Raw genomic sequence first — 21,086 nt, 5'->3', positions numbered from 1 at the left:
TGCTATTAATGTCTAGATTAGCAGTGTATGAACGACAGCTCCAGCAGTCCTTCAGGAGAAAAGACATCTCATTATTTGGGGATAATGGCAGAAAGCTGAAAAAATCTCTGCCGAGGATCCCGGTGGTCTCAAACCTGCAGTGGGTAGAGCTGCTCTCTGCAGCAGTGGGTGTGCACCACTAAATCCCAGCTACAGGGATCAGGGGAATGCCTGGGAAAATGAGCTTGTCATTATCCACCAGCCTTCGTTTTTAAGCCTTCATGCTGAAGCAGAATGTTCCCCAAAACAACCATTCTTTGTTTTTCTGCTGACATTCATTATTGCCTGTGTAGCATGTTCATATGCAAAAGGATCCCTTCTGGATTCCCTTCTGGAAGCCTCAGCTACCCCAGAGGACTACAGGGCCTGTGAAAATGACCTGAACAGTTTTGATGATCCGTATCTCATACGTGCCCCTGCCCACTGCTGCAAGGAAAGCACGGCTCAGTTACGGCAGCACAGCTACAGAGAGCACCAGGCAGTGCCCTCAGCACTGACATCAGCTAATCAAGGACTCACAGGATGGTTTGGGATGCAAGGGACCCTAAAGATCACCTCATTCCCATCTAGTCCATGGGCAGGGACACCTCCCACTGTCCCAGGCTGCTCCCAGCCCCAATGTCCAGCCTGGCCTTGGACACTGCCAGGGATCCAGGGGCAGCCCCAGCTGCTCTGGGCACCCTGTGCCAGGGCCTCCCCACCCTCACAGAGAGGAATTTCTTCCTAATATCCAATCCCTCTGATCTGCACCATCACCCCCAGCCTGCCATTGGGAAGTCAGCATCACCCTGACCCTGAGCTGCTGCCAGGCAGATCACAGGTTACCTGGCAAAAGCACTGAAACCAGAACTACAACACATGCTGTAGGATTACAGAATTACAACTGAATTCCAGAGTTATTCTCCTCAAAGGACACCCAGTGACATGTTACCTTACACCTAAAGTCAGAGCAACCAGAAGCTGCTACCCCATGGTTAAACAATGTTCCCTAAAGAGGAAAAGCACTGGGGAAGGCAGAGGCTGAACCCAGCCATGTATCCCAGATACAATGTGGGGTTCAGTAATTTAAAATTGTGATTTATATATAATTCTATGTAAGTAAGAGTAATATAATTCAAAAGTAAACCCATAGTATAGTGTACAGCTATATTATTGCATAGATAAATGTTATATACAAATTAATAAATTAAATAGAAATTATAAATCAAAATAAATCTGTAGTAATTTCCATGCAGCAGGCTGGACCCTTACCTGGTGTCAGAGAACTCCAGGTTTGTGACGTTTAAGACCCTTTTCCTGTTTGTGCTGTAGTAGTAATCCACAAACTCCTTGAGCTTCATCTTGCAATCCTTCTGCTTGGTGACATCAGTGACATCCACACTGCGCTCTGGCCCTGCACATGAATTCAGTGAAGAGGAAAGGTTGATGGACAGCCTGCCTTGCCCCTTTTTCTATGCTTGGGGGTGAGGTAACCTGTCCAGAAACACCTCAATCTTCTGATTTTCTGACCTTTTCAGCCCTTGGACCCTCCCTGTTGCTTGTGTGTGTACCCACATAGACACACACCCATGAAAGATGTGTGTGTACACAAATACCCATCAAATGGTGCTTTTGCAGTCATCTCCCTGGGAAAACCATTCCTTGGCATACTTTGGCTGTTACCTCTCGTGCAGAGCTGTGGAGAGCAGTGCAGGCTGGCTCAGCCACACTGCCACCCTGCTACACACAACAAGAATGACTCAATTTCTAACTACAAGCTCCCACTACATAACAAACACCAAAACCAGCACAGCTCACGGCACAGACAATATTTTACAATATATTTTACAATTTTCTATACAACTGATTATTTCTAAACAGCAGCTGAGCTCCGAGCAGTCCAACACCAGTACCCACCAACGTAGTTTTCAACATCGCTGACGTAGAAGGTGGGGGCAGGCACAGCCAGGCCCAGCCCGTCCTTCTTGGGCACCAGGATGGGCTCTGCAAAGCCCTTCTCCTCCAGGTACTCTGCTGTCAGCTGGCTGCCTGGCACTTTCACCACTATGTCTTCAGCACTGCAAAAACAAACACAGATTCAATGGTGAGGGGCTGCGTTTGGAATGCCCTGCGCTTCACTGCTGAAAGGAGGGCACTATGAAAAAGGAATTGTATGCAAATTAGGTACATAAGCCAGAACCCCATCTATTCCAAAGCATGAAGGGCACAATAGAATCATGCAACATCAATCACTCAAGCCTCATGCTCCAACTACTGGGAAGTCTTAAAATAACGTCTTACAGTAAAAGACCGTTCTCCTCAGCCGTAGGATCAGTCAAGCTACCAGTGATCAATGCTAAAGGAATTAGTGTTAAACGTTTCAGTCTAAAGAAGGTAAGATTAAAACCATTACCCAATCTCAAATAAACAGCCCTAGGAATGCTCTGCAAATTTTAAAGCAGTCGAATAACGTGCTCAGGAAATATTCTGCAGATCATTTTGAGTTGGCAGGGACACCTTCCACTCTCCCAGGCTGCTCCAGCCTGGCCTTGGGCACTGCCAGGCATCCAGGGGCAGCCACAGCTGCTCTGGGCACCCTGTGCCAGGGCCTCCCCACCCTCACAAAGAAGAATCAATTTAATTGTCATCACTGCCACTCTTGCCATTCTGGTGCTATTTTGGTATTAAACATTTTAGAGCAGAACAACACAAATTATATTTTTTGCCTCTTTGCTCTCTCTAGTGTTCCTTTGGACCTGAGACCCTCCCAAGCCCTCACTGGGGGTTGTCATTCACTGCCCTGTGCTGGGAGCCAGCAATGGTGCTCCTGGTCCAAGGCCCCTTTCCCCCCAGCACCCTCTGGGTGATGAGTGCCCAGGCCTGGCCTGCCACATCTGCACATCTCATTCGTTTGCTTTGGAGGACAAAATTTCTCCACAAGACTTCGTGTCCGAGGCCCAGATCTTGCAGGCATATCTTTGTGCTACAAACCCTTCTGTCTCAGGAGATTTCGTTTGGCAGCAGGGTTTTCTTATGCACACAGTAATGAGAAACAAAGAGAAAAAACAGGGGGCTGTATTATTTATAACAATTTTGGAGTGACTCAGAGATCCTGTATGTGTGACTGCAGTCTCAGAGGCCACCTGAGGTTACTGAAATCAGTCTGCCTGGGCTATAAATCTTTTTTAAAATGAGCTGTGCAACCTGTCAAATTACAAAGTACAAAAAAAAAAAAAAATATATATATATATATAACCAGCAAAGATATAAAACCTTGCAGGCCCCAATAAAAATAGCCAGGTGAGTAAAAATGCTGGATTCTGAGCTCAGCAAAACACATCTGTAAAAGCTGCAAAACACCTTCCAGAATTATTGTCAGTTTTTACCTTAAGCCTAAGACTAGTGTCTTAAATTAAATGTGAAATTAAATTCTCCATAAAAAGGAAAAAGTTCTACTTTGCCAAAGTGTTTACTTTGCCACTCCCCAAGGATTCTTCTAAAATAATTAGTTATTAATAATTAAGGATTTATTTGGCTACAGCCTACATTAAAGAGCCAAAAGAAAATGATCGCTCTCGCAAATGGCTGTGGAGCAGCCTAATAACATGTGGGACATGTCACCTAACAATTAGCACCATTCATTACCCCAGTGAGAGAGCCTTTGTCACCCAGCAACTGAGCATGTCGTTGTTCTGTCCAAGATGGGGACAGACTTCAGCAAAGTCATTAGAATTTTGAGAATTGGAGAATTCTATGCAATAAGTGGGTTAGTTTCTTGTAAAAGTGGATGTTCTAGGAGCCAAACACACTCTGTATCAGCCTGGAGAAGAGAAGGCTCTGGGGAAATCTTAGAACCACTTTCAGTGCCTAAAGGGGGCTTATAAAAAACAGCAAGAGTGACTTTCTACAGAGGCAGATAGTGGTAGGACAAGGGAGAAGAGTTTTAAACTGGGAAAGATTTAGATTGGATGTTTGGAATCCAATGTTTGGAATCCCTGTGAGGGTGGGCAGGCCCTGGCACAGGGTGCCCAGAGCAGCTGGGGCTGCCCCTGGATCCCTGGCAGTGCCCAAGGCCAGGCTGGACATTGGGGCTGGGAGCAGCCTGGGACAGTGGGAGGTGTCCCTGCCATGGCAGGGGTGGTATGAGATGGGCCTTAAAGTCCCTTCCCACCCAGGCCATTCCATGATTCCATGATTCTTGTCTTCCCAAATCCTAGCATCTGTGGAAATCCACTGGAACTGGGCTCAGCTGAGCGATCCGAATACAGCTGCACAAATGCAAAAAAGGGGAGAACCTGGGACATCTGCAACCAGACAGCACTGATTTAATCATCAGTACTGTGCAGTGCCTCCAGCACAGCCCATCCCCAGCCTCACAGGACCCTGCACCCCGTCCACACCACAAACCCACCTGGGAAACGTCCGACTTCGAAGCTCTTTTATAAACACCTGGCTCCCGTTCTGTACAGGCTTGACCTCTGTTGTCTGGCCGGTATCATGCTTGTGCCAATTTCTTTTCTTTTTCACTGAAAATGAATGAATTGGACAGCTATGTTAAGTTGAAGACAATTATTGAGACATTGGCAGGAAGGACAAATCTTCCCTTAATTTCTCACATGAGCAGAGTGGAGGGAACCTCCCCAATGGTGCCCTGCAGGTTTTAATATTGCTCTCAATGCCCCATTAGACAATTGTGGTGCAGCTGAAGATGCATTACAGAGTGAGCAGTGAACGTTTGGGAGCACGAGGGCAGCAGTTGGGTAATTGCTGAGCTGCACAGCCTCACACAAACACCGGCTCTGGACACCTTGGGCTCGCCACACTGACCCTCATCCTCGGCAGGAAACTCCCAGGAAGCCCCGTGGCACAGCCTGCAGAATGGATCTGTGTGAGTGCATTTGTCAGGAATTGCCTCAGCCTAAAGCTCTGTCCAGCAGCACCAGATTTGACCATTGTTTGATGGGATTTTAGCTGTGCCCTGCACACAGCATGGACAGGGAAGGGAAGGGGAGGGGAGGGGAAGAGGAAAGGAAGAGGGAGAGGGAGAGGGATAGGGATAGGGAGAGGGAGAGGAAGAGGAAAAAGGAAAAGGGAAAGGGAAAGGAAAAGGAAAAGGAAAAGGAAAAGGAAAAGGAAAAGGAAAAGGAAAAGGAAAAGGAAAAGGAAAAGGAAAAGGAAAAGGAAAAGGAAAAGGAGTTAGTTGCTAGAATTGCAGGGAAGGGAATTTATTGTGGCTCAGACCTGCAGCTGATGACAGATTGAGGCCCCTTGACTGCGCTCCCAGTGAGGGATGGACACACAGGACAGTCCATCAGGGATAAAGGGCCAGCAGCAATGAGCACACGTGAGTCAGTCAGGTTTCAGTGTGGTTTTACCCTGCCTCTGACAGCTGGATAACACAAAGCAAGAAAAACTGGTCCCACTTTTTCCCTGAGTCAGCACTATCTCCCTCAGCTGTTCCTGCTTCCACAGCATGTCCAGAGAAACTCACTTTGGTAGGAAACAGGTTTTTCCATATTTGTATCCTTTAAAGGCTCTGTTAATAGAATTTTCATATGTCACATCGTACTTTCATTTTCCACCCTTGTTTTACATCGTGAAACTCAGTATTTCACCCCAAGTCCAGACCTCTTATCAAAACAGTGAGGGAAGGCAGCAGATTCCTCAGGGATGGCACCCACTCCTCACTCTTTGCACGCACACAGATCCACGCACTTTTCCATTAGGAAAGGAATCTGGAGGCCAGAGCTATAATACACGAGATTTGGAAAGAGCAAACTTTGCTTTCCCGACCACAACCCTGGAATAACTCAAAGAAAGACGTCTCCCAGTGAGTCCATCCCAGGTTTTGCACAAAGCATGTTGGGTTTATTAGTTCCATGCAGGCTCCAGCCTAGCTGGAGATATTCATTAAAGCTGCTAGTTCTTTATCTTAATGACTCTCAGGCTTAGTGTATTAATTCAATGCTCCTGGTAACAAAGGAAACAAGCCTGGCTTGAATGCCAAACCTTCCTCCTCTCCCTCCCTTTCCAGCCTCCGCCTCCTCCCCCTCTCAGCACATCTGAATCAACACCACGAGTGTGCTGATTGCACTTGCACTCTGAGTGCAAGTCCCAGGGAAAGAGGTGTCACTTGCCACAGGAAAATTAAAGAGCTTATCCTCTAAGCACGTTCCTTTATTACCCTTCAGATAGCACAGAGTGTCGGGAAGGAAAGGCAACAGATCAGTGCTGAATTAACAAATTCACTGCAACTCTCCCAAAACCTCCGGGGAGCTGTTTGCGTCGGCACCAGGTGCTGGCAGGTGTCCACCTCTGCCATGGACCTCTCCATCCACCTCTGCCATGAGCCTCTCAATCCCCCTCCACCATGGACCCCCATCTAGCTCTCTCATGAGCCTCGCCGTCCAGCTCAGCCAGGGACATCCCCATCCAGCTCTGCCATGAGCCCCAGTCCAGCTGTCCTGCAGAGGCAGCCTGGATTCCTCGCTGCCAGAGCATTCCCCAGGAGGGGCTCTCTCCTGGACAGCAGCTGTTGTCCATTACACCACATCAAACACTCGACCCTTGGCCATTTTCAGCCATGCTTTCTATATTTTATCTTTACCACGAACACCACAGTGAGGACTCAAGGCCCATGTGCAACAGATCCCAGCTTTGGCCAGAAAAGCTACTTTTTTGTAATTTATCACGGATTTCTTTTTCTGCAGATCTTTCTGATCCAAATTTAACCTCTGGGAAGTCCAATAGTGGAAAAAGGAAATGTATTTTTATGAAAACGGTATCTCAAAATGAATAGCTCACAGGTATATTGTACGTATATTATTTCAAATGTATTTGTGCAGAAGGGATCATCAACCTGAATGCTCAGGAAGAATGAAAGGGTGGTCAAGCATGGGAAGGGGCTGCCCAGGGAAGTGGTGGACTCCCCATCCCTGGAAGTGTTCACAGAACAACTGGATGTGGCACTCAGTGCTCTGGTCCTGACGAGCTGGTGATCAGCCACAGGCTGGACTCGGTGACCTTGGAGTATTTCCAACATAAAGGACTGAGTTGGAAGGGACTTTAAAGCCCATCTCGTTCCAACCATGACCAGGGTGCTTCTACCAGAGCAGGGACACCCAGAAGCACCCTGTGAGCTCTCTACTGATCCACACTAAAGGCTGTAACTCCTTAAAGCCAGCCACAGCCTTTGGTTCACTTGCAGCTCTGTAACTCCACTGATTCCAAAGGATTTCTCCTGATTTTCACTGCTGCAAACAAGGCAGCAATCAAACTGAGCATTTCAGATTGTGTTATGAAAATGAGCCAAGCCTGCCCAAATGAAGCCCTTGCATTTTATTGAAATGATGTCAGAAAATGTTGGATGAATATGGATGATTTTTGCCAAAGAGGAGTCCCTACACATTTCATTAAACAGGAATGGCTTAAAATGGCATGTGACAGGAAGCAATCTTCTGAGAGCAGCTACTCACCACAGTGGTAATGTGGAAAAATGTAAGGAGAGGAAAATGATTTTTAAATTTGACATCTGGAAAACATATCTGGTGGAAGGCGAGCTCCAGAAATACATGTATATTTTTAAATCCAGACAAGTTGCATAACAGACAATTGATGTCTGTGTTTCCCTTTGCTAATCTCACAATAATTAAATCCTACCAGTGCACTACTGGCGCTGGAACAACTCTTACTCCTTTATTACCAAGCTGATAGTGCTGGATAACGGGTCTGAACAGGTCCTGGAGCAGCTCACAAGCAGAGGAAGCGATGTCCCTGCAGACAGCCCAGCAGCACCCAGGCCCTGAGCAGGATGTCCTCCATGCAAATTCCCAGCAGATGGAATTCATGAGCCAAGCCACTCCCGCCTTCACTTCATCCATCTTTTAACTTCCCTGGCCTGCTGTACCCTGCAAGGAGGGGCTGCAGCATAACAGCCTCCTTTTCCCACGGGATCCGTGATTCTACACGTTAGTGGGGAAAACTACTGTGCAGTTTGTGACCTTGTCACCAAAACTCAAGGTAAGGACAGCAATAATTTATGCTTGAATAAAATTTTTGCACTCCACTTCTTTGATGATTGGTCTTGTACATCATTAAACTGTCTGTGGTGTATTCAGAGGGAAAAAACAAAGTGTCCTTGCTGTCCTACAGAATGGGATGTTGGTCTGTATTCCCACCATGCTGCATCCCCAGAGGGAAGAGGGTCAAGGGACACCTTCTGAGGCCCCACCTGCAGAGCTGCCTCCACATCTGGGGGCTGCAACATCAGAAGGATGTGGAGGCACTGGAGTGATCCAGAGGAGGCCATGGAGATGCTCCAAGGGCTGAGGCCCCTCTGCTCTGGAGCCAGGCTGGGAGAGCTGGGGGTGCTCACCTGGGGAGGAGAAGGCTCCAGGGAGAGCTCAGAGCCCCTTGCAGGGCCTAAAGGGGCTCCAGGAGAGCTGGAGAGGGACTGGGGACAAGGGCTGGAGGGACAGGACACAGGGAATGGCTTCCCAGTGCCAGAGGGCAGGGCTGGATGGGATATTGGGCAGGAATTGTTCCCTGGGAGGGTGGGGAGGCCCTGGCACAGGGTGCCCAGAGCAGCTGTGGAAGTGTCCCAGGCCAGGTTGGACAGGGCTTGGAGCAGCCTGGGACAGTGGAAGGTGTCCCTGCCTGTGGCAGGTTGTTGGAACTGTGCTCCAGCTGACTTTCTGCTGGGCTGTATGAGCCAGGTTCTGGGACAGAGCAGTGGATTTTTATTTGGATAAAAATAACTGGATAGACAGAAACCTTTTTAAAAGCATCAGAATATTGTTGTCAATTCAACTCTCCTCATCATAACTGGTATATTAAACTTGCAATCTTTTTATCAAAACTGCCATGTCTTGAATTCTAAGATGACGCACCCCAGTTTTCATAGAATTGAGATTCAATTCCTGATTATAGGCTTTTGCTGTTTCTGTCTGGGTTTTTTCCCCCTTGCACTGAAAAGTAGGTGCCTTTCATCATTTATAATTCAAAACGAAATGAAAGAAACGAAAAGTGTCAGACCCATCTCAATGTCATACATTGAGACCCTCAGAGGCCGGAGATCCTGTGCTGCTGCTTCCCTCCTGGGTTAGGAGCAGTCTGGGAGTGTCTGCAGTCACCCCCTTCCCAATCCCAAATCATTCACTTCAATAGAATTGGTGGCTATTTCTGTAACCAAGAATCTTCCAACAAAACATGAGAAAGGCTGATTCTTTCAAACCAGAACATTTTCTGGGGACATATTGATTTTGTTAAGTCTTTCAGAACCAGTCCCACAGCAGGGATTTTGCCAACTGCTCAGTTGGACCCTCTGGGAGACAGGAACAGCTGCAGGTCATTCAGGCTTCCAGTTCACATCTGATATTTAAAAAATCATAGTGGAAAAATGATTCCCTTTTTTGCCCACAAAACAGACACTTCAGACTCCTCCCCTTTCCCACTGGAAATTTTTTATACTTTAACAATGAAGGCAATACAGAAATAATTGCTTGGGTTAAAAATTCTGAATTTTAACTCAACAGGAGTCACCTTCCAGTTGCCCCTTATTTCACACTACATAAAAGGTCATCAGGATTCCTTCAGCTCCTGCAGATGAGCATGGTGCTCTTCCTCTGCAGGATGCCCTGAGGTTGCAGAGCAGCAGGATCCTCCCTAGCACTGTTGCTTATTTATAATAACTGGTTTTCAAGCAAAGCATTTCATCTTTCACAAGGATTGGTTTCTTTTCTTTTTTTTTCTCTCCATTGTATAATAGAAAGAATTTGTGAATTAATCTGACCAAAGCAAACACATCCCACGATTCCCTCCCAGACAAAACTCCCACTGAGATCAACTGTCACTTTTGCTCAGGAGAACCTTTTTCCTGTGAAAGAACTGAAGAACTGGCACCCTCAGTGTATCCTACAATTTTGACTGACATGGAAATCGCTGCAATCCTATATCCAGGCCAAGCACAACAAACTGTTTCTTACTCGTCTCATCTGCAGTCAGAAAACACCATTTAGGTTCCAAAACTCCCTGTATTAGCACTTAGCTGCCTCCAAAGGGTTTTTCTAGCCCACATTACTGAGTGTCAGCACAATTCCTGCAAGGAAGGACACTGCTTTTATGGGGCCAGGGGCTGAAGCTGCCCAGGTAAGTGCCCTGCCTGAGCTCACACACATGCCTAAGGCTGCAGCCAAAGCTCCAGGATCCAACCCGCAGCTTCCTCCCACTAACATCTTTCTTCACCCTCTGGTTTGAATCCCAGTATTTATGGCACATGGTACCTAGGCATGCCTTTTGTAATGACCAAAATAAAAAGCTCCTGCTGTCCAAATGCCCCACCCCTGCTGTGTGTGGGGAACTGGCTGCACATGGGTACTTACAGGTCGACTTTCCATGGGTTTTCTCACAGTTTGGACAATGATAGATGTCAATATCTGGTGCCTCTTCTTCTTCCACACCGACACAGCTGGAACACAAGAAGGTGAATCTGACATTAGCCCGACCATCTCCAAGCACACAGTGAGTGATGAAAGCCCTGTGCAGCTGCACTGACCAGCAGCAGCTCTGTCCAAACCAGGTTTGGGGGCCTTGTACGCTGGTACAGACTGGGTTTATGTAGCCTACATCCCTGAGGTGTTGCTACAAAAGCTGCCAGCCAGAAGCCAACTAGTAGGCCACTGTGGAACTCCATGAAAATGTGGCAGAGTCCCACAGAATGTTTTTTTCCCAAGGAGACCATTTTGCACTCACACAGAGTTCTCCCAGCACCATCCCACGTAAACCTGATTAACAAAACACATCTTCACAAAATATGTGTGGGCAGCTGTGAAGTGCCAGAGCGATCTTGGCAGGGGATACCACGTGCACAATTTCCACGGGTGCCACCTCTATTGCACTGTAGGAAGACGAGGAGGTGAAGCAGACACCCAGCTCAGCACTCCTGGCTGCCAAGGGCATGGGCTGTGCCGGGAGGCCACCGAGGTGGGTTTGGATGGGACACACCAGCAGCACCCACAGCCCCTGGGGACACCCACGGACAATCCCACAGCAGCACAGCGCTGGGGAGGAGCAGAACACACAGCAAGGTGTTGGAGCACCCAAGACAAGGAGCTGCTGCACAGTCCAAGTGCCAATCAGCCAGCCAAAGATCCAGGCCCAGCACGGTGCTGCTCCTGCCCACGGAGGAAGAGCAAAGGGGACTCTGCTCCTGCTGCCTGTGTCAGGAGCAGCTCAGGCTGCAAGGTACCACACAGAGAAGAGTTCAGTGGGGTGCTGTAGATCCATCCCGTGTGCCTTGGCTCCGTGGGAGCTTAGCTAGGCAAGAGCACCCGTGAGAGGCACCAAAGGCACCTTAAGCACCAGCCAGGCAAGGCCGGATTGCACCGTGCCAAGAGCTCTCCTGGGGTTTCTCTGCTTCACCACCTGAAATGCCACCCCAGTGCTCTGCAGTGAGCAGGGAACAGCTCCCAGTGCTCTGAGTGAGCCGAGAGCACCTCCCAGTGCTCCTCAGCTCGCAGAGAACACCAACACTGCTTTTCTGGCAGGGAAAAGGCATGGGCAGGGGTCATGCAATGGCATCTCCATGCACAAGGCCACATTCTGCCTCCTGGCACTCCACCGGCAGTGCTGAGCAGTGGTGAGTGCAGGAATGCAGAGTTTACAGCTCCTGTTTCTGCCCTGGAGGAAGCAGAGCAGAGGATGGTTGCTCCACTCCCAAAGGCCAGACAGCAGCGTGAGCCAGTTCTACCAAGTACTTCACAGAACCTCTCAAATCATTCTCCCTCTGTTCAAGCTCTGCAGGACAACACCAGCACGTCCAAAAGTCGGTTCAGCAATGGGAGAAATTCATAGAGGGTGGACACAGCAGCAGCACCTGGTGCTGGTCCAGAAGCAGGAAGGCCATGACCTGGGTGCTGATAAGGGAGGGGTAACACACCATCCTGTGCCCACCCTTCCACACGAGTCCCTGGACCCGCTCAGGGCTCTGGGGTGCCCTTGGCAGGGTGTGCAGGTGTCCAAGAACCAACACAAGCACACCTGGGGCAGGGGAGCAGCTGTTAAAATGCACTGTGAGCCCCCATTGCCAGAGGTGGTTTTGAAACCCCTGCTGACCCTGAGGCACCCGTGGTGCACGACACCATCACAAACCACAGACACACCTGCTGTCAGAGAACAGCAGCAACAAAACCAAGGCTGCAACCATGCTGGGAAAGGCCAAACTAGCTAAGATACAGAAACACATCTCTTTTATTACCATTGTAAATGTTGTGTCAAAATAAGATCCTGCCAGAAAACTTGGTGGGTATGGTGTCCCTGTTGCAGCTGCCAATGTGGGAGCCAGCTCCCTTCAAAACAAAGAGCCTGGGGTGAGAGAGGCTCTGCAACCAAAGCCAGAGACACTCTCATCTCTGTGAACCCAGACTGGGAATAGAAATCATTCTTTTGGAATTGTGTCAAAGCAACTGCAAATTTGGCTGATTTTTTTCATTAAACAGTTACTTGAAAAAATACAAAATTATTGTGTCCTTGGGAAGCCAGCACAGAAAACTGAAGTTTGCCGACAGGAAAAATCATAATCACAACAATCCAATCCTCAGAATTCTGTACATATATAGAGAAAAATATCGGATTGGTAGAAAACAACAGAAAAATTAGTAGAAAAATACCAGATTAATCAGTAGAAAATTTAAACAAACCCTGGCAGATTAGAGCCAGTGTAAGAGAATGTAGAGGATTCCTTTACCCACAAAGCAGTGTCAGCTGCTTATGCCACTGGATTCAGTTTGCTAAGCTCAGTAAAGGTATGGATTAAGCTCTCTACAAGGGCTTGAAAAGTCTGTATTGAGGAGATGAGACCCTTGGCACTGAATGGGAGAAGGTTTGGCCAGCTGTGGCACAGGGCGATGGCTGCAGTGTGGTGGGAGCCATTGTTCTGAGAGCGAGTGAAACATCTGACAAGAACAGTGCAGAGAAGTAAAAATAACTGACCTCAAACTCCAGCGGGCCCCTGGAAGACACAGTCAACTTTTCCAACTACAGCACAGCCTTGGAATAAGGTTTGGCCACTTACAGCTGCTCTCAGGGAGAAGCTGCTGCCCTCACTGTGTGGGAAACTGGGAGTGTGAACTGTCCAAGGGATCCCCCAGATGAACTGCCTCGGGACATCAGTAACCAAAATATCAACCCCTTCCAGGCTGTGCTGCTCCTCTCAAGCAGCAGAGCTTGGCTCTCCAGGTACTGCCACCAGCAGGACTGCTGGTGGGCTTCCACATGGAAATAGGCACAGGAGACTGAATTTCCACAGTTAAAGCCAGAAAGCCCCAGGCAACCACTCCTACCCGGACAGGAGCAAGGTTTCCCACTGCCTGTATTGGCTTTACAGAGAAACATTTGGGTAGCAGGGGGATGTGATTGACCCTTGGGTTGGTCTGAGCATTTCCACCTGGGAATAAAAAGCAGAAGGGGACTGCCAGCCTTGGTAGAAGTCAGGGCCTGGTTCTGAAGCATCTCCTGCCCAATTTACTAATGTGTTTTTTCTCAGGGTGGTTAATTACCAATAATATAGAATCAAAGCATTTCTCCAGCTGGAGAAAACCAAGTCATCTACAGTGATTGAACAGTGGTGTCCTCCCCCTCAGCCCCCAAATTCCAGCACAAATGGCACTCTGTGGTTTGCATCTATTGGTTCTTCCCATGAGAACACTCCACTTTGGTCCCTCCAGATTTTTTTCGCAGCCCCAGCTGCCCAGGAGAAACAAACATCAAAAAAACTCAAACCAAGCATTTGAAAATGATCAGATGGGTCTAGAGGCAGCTGGCACGGGATCTCAGCCAGCGTTTGATCACAGGTGATGTGCCTGGGATCCAGGCAGTGCTCTCGGGATCCAGGTGCTGTGTTTGGGATCCAGGCAGCGTGCTCGGGATCCAGGCAGCGTGCTGGGAGCAGGATCCTGCAGTGCCCCCACAGCAGTGTCAGTGCAATCTGGGTGCGTTATCACTGTCAGGGAAGAACTGGGAAGAGCTCCCAGTAGCACTGTTGGGTGATTATTCAGGCCCACCAGTGTGATGGAACTGGAGGTACCCGGTTCAGCAAAGGAATGCTGAGGCAGAGCTGGCCAAGGATGGGCAGGGAGTGGGGGACATGTAGCAGGAGGCAGAGCAGGGAGTAGCCTTGGGAACAGCAGCAGCAGGAGCAGACTGAGCTGCTCCATTTCTACCAGCAGGAGCCTATTTCCAAAGTCCCAGACACTCCAGACCAGTGTGCTACCAGCCCAGCAGGACCCCACTGCCACAGGAAGCCCCAGGCAGTAATGCCACGCTCACGCTCCAGCACTCCGCGGCAGAGATGGTGACGGGCACCATGCTCAGAGGGGCACGAGAACAGCCAGGGTGTCCCCAACAGCACCCCCAGGGGGGAGGTCTCTGACTGCAAATTATCTCCTGATGCTGCTTTTTAACTGTGGGACAATGATGGCATCTGGCAGGACCAAACACGCCCCTGGGGAAAGCATCGGGGTCCCAAGGCGGGTTGGAAGGAAAGAATTTTCCCTTGGTGAAGGACAGAATCACAGAGTCATAGAATTGTTTAGGTTGGAAAAGCCCTCAAAGACCATCGAGTCCAACCACTCCCCAGCACTGCCACCACTGCCCCACGTCCCCAAGCATCACATGCACGTGGCTGTTAAATCCCTCCAGGGATGCAGAGTGCACCACTGCCCTGGGCAGCTGTGCCAGGGATGGACAACTCTTTTGTGAGAGAAAACCCTTCCCAGACACCCCACAAAGGCCCTCACTTGCTGTCCCACGGCTGTTAATGCCTCAGGGGCTGCAGCCATGCAGTGCCAGCTGGGAACTGGGGATGATGCATCTGCAGCGCAGTGCAGGGCAGGGATGTGGGATGTGGGATGCTGGAGCAGCAGCCACCACCATCCCTCGCACCTCAGGAAACCTTCCTGCCCAAACACAGCAAAGATGGCCTAAGAGATCAATTATCCTGCATCCAGGAATATCTTGCTGGAATAATTTTAACCAACCTAATGGTTGATTTTTAAATGGTCGTTAAGTGATTTAACTCATGTTGAGGCAGTGTAAAAACTAATTTGATAATGAGATAAAAGGGAAACATTATTAAAAATGTATTTGAATTTTACCAAAACTGTTGTGGGGAAAAAAAAAATAATAATGACAAGTAAAGACTTTGATAATGCAGCTGTTTAAGCTGATATCTCACCCATGTTACACAGACTTAAAGGAGAATTAGCACATTAGAAGCTTTTGCAGTCAGAGGCTACAAATTACATTTTTATTAGAAACTCTGCCCTTTGCCACTTTAAAATGAAATTGCTTCTGTGTTTGCAGTGAAGAGATGTTCAAGTTTCAATATTCTGATAAAGTTAACAATGATTTTTTTGTTATGCAGGCAACAATAATAAAAGGTGTGTAAATTGAACTGGTTTTATAGCATGAATGTTTCTGGCAACCTTGGGTTGTCATCTGCAGGGAGGTAACATTTTAAGTAGCTTCAGGAGAAAAATTAACCCAGGTAGTATCTGTTCTATCAAAACCACGTCACCTCCATTATCAACCAGAAGACAAGTTTAGAAAAATATGAGAAAATAAAATCAACAAGAAAAACACTCTTAGCTGGGGAAGAAAATCAAATCTAGGAAAACAGAAATAGAGCCAAAGAAAAAATAGGCTAACATCCCAGCCCCTGAAACCAACCAAAGCCACATGCTTTATCTGTTCCTGAGAAGGATTCCAAACTCAGCACACAGGTGAAACACAGGGTGTGCAAACAGGCAGTGGGCTTTGGGTGACAGTTGTCAGTCAGTGCAGGAGGGAATGACAGTGGCTTCCGGGGATGCTCAGCACCTGCACGCTCTGCTGGGGAGGATGGCAGATCCTTCACTCCGTGCTAAACACCACACTGACCACACAAACTGGGTCTGGCTGTTTTCCTTTGGGAATACACAAGTCAATCTGCTGGATGACATAGCTCAGCATTCATCTGGCTATAAAAACTCCCTGCAAGGGAAATCCACGGTAGCAAAGGCATAACACCACTTTGTCTCCTCTCCATTGCTGATGTGTTCCAACGTACCCCCAGTGAGAAGCAGGCTCTGTACAAGAAGAGCGGATACTCCCTGTGGATATGATGGGGGTTGTCTAGCAGGTCTGCCTGAGTTTATTTCCCAAGCCAACAGCACCCAACAGAGCAGTAAAGACACTTCCCTTCCCTTCCCTTCCCTTCCCTTCCCTTCCCTTCCCTTCCCTTCCCTTCCCTTCCCTTCCCTTCCCTTCCCTTCCCTTCCCTTCCCTTCCCTTCCCTTCCCTTCCCTTCCCTTCCCTTCCCTTCCCTTCCCTTCCCTTCCCTTCCCTTCCCTTCCCTTCCCTTCCCTTCCCTTCCCTTCCCTTCCCTTCCCTTCCCTTCCCTTCCCTTCCCAGCATTGCTCCACCCCAACCCATGAGGACAAATCATCAAAGCTCCATGAAGCACATTCAAGAATTCACAGCATTTTTATAGGTAATAATTACTGATTAACCTGAGCTCATCCCCATCCCTTAACGACTGGCATTCCTCGGTGTGTCACTGATCATGTGTTGCACAGTAATGCTCTTCCTTAACAACAAGGTGTCATCTGTACAGAAGACACCTGTCCAGTTTCAGGAGCCTCCACCACCTGAACAATGCCATGGGTCCTGCTGAAAAGCAGCACTTCCCAGCAGTGGAGAGGCTCACACTTCATGTCTTGATGCCAGGCCAATGTTAAGTGACAGCAGTTTCTTGTGTCCACATCCCAGCATCCCGAAATGCAACAGCCAACACCGTGAGCACAAGAGAAGAAGAGACAGAAAAGGGGAAAGAGGGCTACCGTTTTGAGAGCTAGGAAATGAGCTGTTCCACGGGTTCATGTCTCCTGGGCTGTTTTCCTGGTGGCTTTACAGGGTGAACTCTGACCAGGGCTCTCCCCTGTGTGCTCTCCAGTGCTCCAGAGCAAACAGACAAGCCTTTTCCTAAGCAGAAGAATTTGTCTCATCTAATCAGTCACATGTTTTCACGTAACAAATTCTGGAGAGCTGAAGCCTGCTGTCAGCTAGGGTTAAAGCAAAGCAGAAAGCTCAGGAGTCATTCGGGAGAACAGGGACACACATTGGTGTCACTTCAGCAGGAGACCCAAGACCAAGGACAGCAGACGAAACCCATGTGCTGGTGTGGGCTCAGGGGTGAGGGTCCCCTGCATGGACCTCTTTATTTAAGGCCTAAGTGAGAGAGAACTCAAGCTGTACTGGACAGCCAGCATTTCACATCACCTCTCATACGCTCACAGAAACACAAATGTGGAGGGAAAGGGAAAGGGAAAGGGAAAGGGAAAGGGAAAGGGAAAGGGAAAGGGAAAGGGAAAGGGAAAGGGAAAGGGAAAGGGAAAGGGAAAGGGAAAGGCCTCCTTTGCAAACTGAGCAGCGTCTGCACAGCACCCGCCAGGAGCCCGGCAGCTTCAGCAACACCCGAATGCAGGAACAGGGAAAATCCTCACTGCTCATCAGATTGCTTGGACTGCTCTTCATCCCAGGAAACGAGCTCAGCTTTTTGACTCAGTTTCCCCCTGCAGGCAGTACCACCAACACCAGTCCCATGGCCTTGAGGCTGCTGTTGTACAATGAACACTGAGTGAGTGCTTTTGAAATGCCCAGCTCTCTGCAAGAGCTGGGCTGTGCTGCCCACACAGAGAGCCTTCAGAGGCTTCATAAAATTATAGAATATCCTCAGCTCGAAAGAACCCACAAGGATCACCCCATCCCACACTGGCCCTGCACAGACACCCCAAATCCCACCCTGGGCATCCCTGGCAGCGCTGTCCAAATGCTCCTGGAGCTCTGGCAGCCTCGGGGCCGTGCCCATTCCCTGGGGAGCCTGGGCAGTGCCCAGCACCCTCTGGGGAAGAATCTTTGCTGATATCCAGCCTAACCCTCCCCTGACACAGCTCCAGCCATTCACTGGCATCACCAGAGACTTGGACCCTCCTGGAAGGAGATACCTGTGAGGGTTGCAGGGGCCTGTGCAAGCCTGCAGTACCCTAAGGGCTCTTAGGCTGGTACATAACTCTCACTGTCATCACTTGAATTCCATCAGTGAAATATTGCTCAGGATGACCAAGGATTTTAAGGAGCCAGTGGAACCATCCACCTACTGTGTGTGTTGAAATCAACACCTATGAAGACAATCTGACAGCGTTCCTTCAAACCAAGCAGTTCTGATACCAGCATGAGACAAAATGACAGCAGCAGAGATGTGCATCCACCACAATATTCCAGATCCACCAAGACAACTGTGATGTCTTCCTTCCATCCTTATTTTTGGGGCCTTGATGAACCACTATGGTTACTTCTGGGGCTGATGAGAGGAGGTCTGGACTTGAACCAGGAACTGAGACCAAAACAAAACCAAGATCCACTTGCAAGACAGGAGCCTTGCACTGGGGGCTCCTCGAAGGAAGCGGTGTCCCAGCCGGAGCGATGCCACGGCAGCATGGCACTGTCCTTTCCAAACCACATCTGCTGCAGGCCCCTGAGCCAGATACACAAATGAATGGCTGGTGACTCTGCGCTTTGCCTTGCTATAAATAATAAGGTTTCATTTCCTTCACAGAGCTTTTGATTTGTTTCCTTTGGGAGACTCACATGTTATAATGGCATTAATTCCTATTTGCCAACCTTGTCCTTATAAATGAGGATCTTCATTAAATGAATGTTAAGCGATGAGCACTGTAATTAGGACAGATTTAAAATGCAGTGTGCCTAAATCAGAGACTGCCCAAGATGTTCTCTTTTTTATTAAGATATAATTTGAAGGAGAATTACTGCTTAGTGTAGAACGAATTATATTTTCCAACAACCTCTTCTCACTGAGGGAATGTACAGAGCAAGGAAATACACCTTGCTTCAGAAGTGAAGTCCAGCTCTTCTGATCCCTACTGCTGGCAGACGACACTCTCATGAAACAAAGGGTGACAAGTGCTGGATGAGACTCTTTTGCCCCTAATTATTTTATGGTGACTCAAAATTCTGTTCAATCTTGATGTCATATAATTTAAAATGATTAAAGACTTAGAGACTGACCCCAACAATCAATCACACAGTTCCAGCTGACTGCAATGCCTGTCATCTCGACAACCTCAGAGGCAACACCTTGAAGAGGCAAGCACCTTCATCACTGACTGGGGAGAATGTTTCATGCCGTTTTTTGCACAGCAACGTATCTCTTGCCCCATTCCCTGGCAGTGCCAGCCCAGGTCAACTCCCATCCTCTGCCACGTGCAGGACCTGAGCTGGGCACAGGACACCTGTGGACTCACTACTGTGTCACAGCGCTGCTGCTGAAAACTGGGCTCAGCCTGTTCAGCAGAGAACTGCTCAGCCCTGTGTGATTACAGCTGCCCTGATGTTTGTTCTCCTCCTTCTCTTCACTAGGTTTCCCAAAAGCAGATGGGAAATAAGCCAAGAGGGAGGGAACCAGAGAAAGAGACAGTGGTAAAAAGCAGGAATAAAGCAAAACTCAAGGAAAAAATTGTGAAGCCCAAATATAACCCAAAAGGTCAAGAACTCCATTAAACAAACAGAACAAAAATAACCCTCCTCTCAAAATCATTCTCTTAGGTTTCGTTTATTCCTTGTGTGACTCCACTGAGAGAAGTGGCGCTGGTCCACAAAAGAATTTGGCCACATCCAAAATTTTTTCCAGGCTGGATGGCCATACTGCAACTGCAGGGAGCAAGAAGGACTCATCCCGACCTGGGAGCAGGGGAAGGTGACAAAGCAGACAACACTACAGTGCATCCCAGCCCTGCCCCAAAGGGTGCTGCGAGGGCGACGGAGCTCCTGCCCTCAGGGCTGAGCCAACAGTCTGCAGGTGTGAAAAGTGAACTGGTCTGCACATGTCTTGTCTCTGCTGCTTTCTTCCTCTCTCCCACTCCTTTCACCAGTCACCTTCTGTTCTCTGTGTATGGTTTCTGTTTCCTCTTCAACTGACGTGCAGGTGCCAGCCAGCAACCGCAGAGCCGGCAGAGCTGCAGCACCCATCCCACTCAGTGTGACTCCATCGACACAGCTCCGCTCTTCTGCTACAGACCTTCAGACAGATACACCTGAACAGACACATTTTGCACTCTACAGGATTCAGAAACAAAGCCAGTGAGTGGGCAGCACACACCCTGGCTCCCCTTGCGCAGCCATGGCCGGGTGCAGTGCAGGGCCCTTCCCCACAGCTCATCTCCCCAGCCTGGTGCCACCAGCACAGCATCCCCTCCACCCACAGACCCACACAGGACTCTTGGCCCAGGAGAATGACAGGATCACAGAATCATTTACATTGGAAAAGACTTTGAAGAACATGGAGTCCATTTCACTCCATGGACTAGCCTGACACTCACCTTACAGGCTCGATGTCCTCAGACCTGTCATCATCACAGGACACTCCTAACCAGAGCCTCTGTCAGCAGAATAACTTCTCACACTAAGCTCCCCGATGGCTGAGATCTAAAAACAAGTGGGGTGGACACTGAGCTTTTCCTGCTGAGGTCACTGAGAGCTTTACAGAGTAAAGGGCCCTTGCAGGCAGAGTCCTGGCCCTGGGGCTCTGCCTGGATGTAAACGCTGGGTCAGGTTAGTGGCCATACACCAGAAAGTGGACTCATGCATAAAATTGCCCTTTAGCCTTCCTCCCTCCGGGTCATCCCAGCTCATCCCAGTCTGCATAGGCAACTCTCCAGATCCCCAAAAACCTCCTCTTCTATCTCCACACAGACTGCAAAACTCCTCTATGGAATTAGTGCTGGGTTGATCAAATAAATCCTTGTTTATCTGCTGCACACAACAGGGATGGAGCGATGAAGTGCATTCTCTCACATGCACTGACGGCAAGTGTAATAGTGAACAAAAGATCCTGGGAATGGACTGATTTTCATGATCATTTTAGAAACCACAGGCTATATCCTGCCCAGTGCAGAAGGGAGTAGGAAAGAGAATTGTCTCAGGGAAAATAATCCTTGCATTACTGTATGATCAACAGA

The 21,086-nt window shown here is 48.7% G+C and overlaps 1 protein-coding gene across 2 annotated transcripts in view; it reads right to left on the bottom strand.

The window, feature by feature from the left end:
* PHF2 (PHD finger protein 2) overlaps nucleotides 1-21,086 on the bottom strand; it is a 59,741-nt gene that overhangs the window by 22,636 nt on the left and 16,019 nt on the right. For both annotated transcript variants that reach the window (XM_082288606.1, XM_082288607.1), the window contains exons 2-5: nucleotides 10,398-10,483; nucleotides 4,430-4,544; nucleotides 1,936-2,096; nucleotides 1,291-1,432 (exon numbers count right to left, since the gene is read on the bottom strand). In XM_082288606.1, coding sequence (XP_082144732.1) covers nucleotides 1,291-1,432; nucleotides 1,936-2,096; nucleotides 4,430-4,544; nucleotides 10,398-10,483 — 504 coding nt within the window. The remainder of the gene's footprint in view (nucleotides 1-1,290; nucleotides 1,433-1,935; nucleotides 2,097-4,429; nucleotides 4,545-10,397; nucleotides 10,484-21,086) is intronic.

This window comes from Coloeus monedula, assembly GCF_965178545.1.
Source record: "Coloeus monedula genome assembly, chromosome: 11".
Lineage (NCBI taxonomy): Eukaryota > Metazoa > Chordata > Aves > Passeriformes > Corvidae > Coloeus > Coloeus monedula.
Note: the sequence above shows the minus strand (reverse complement) of the source record. Positions and strands in the feature narration are given on the sequence as shown.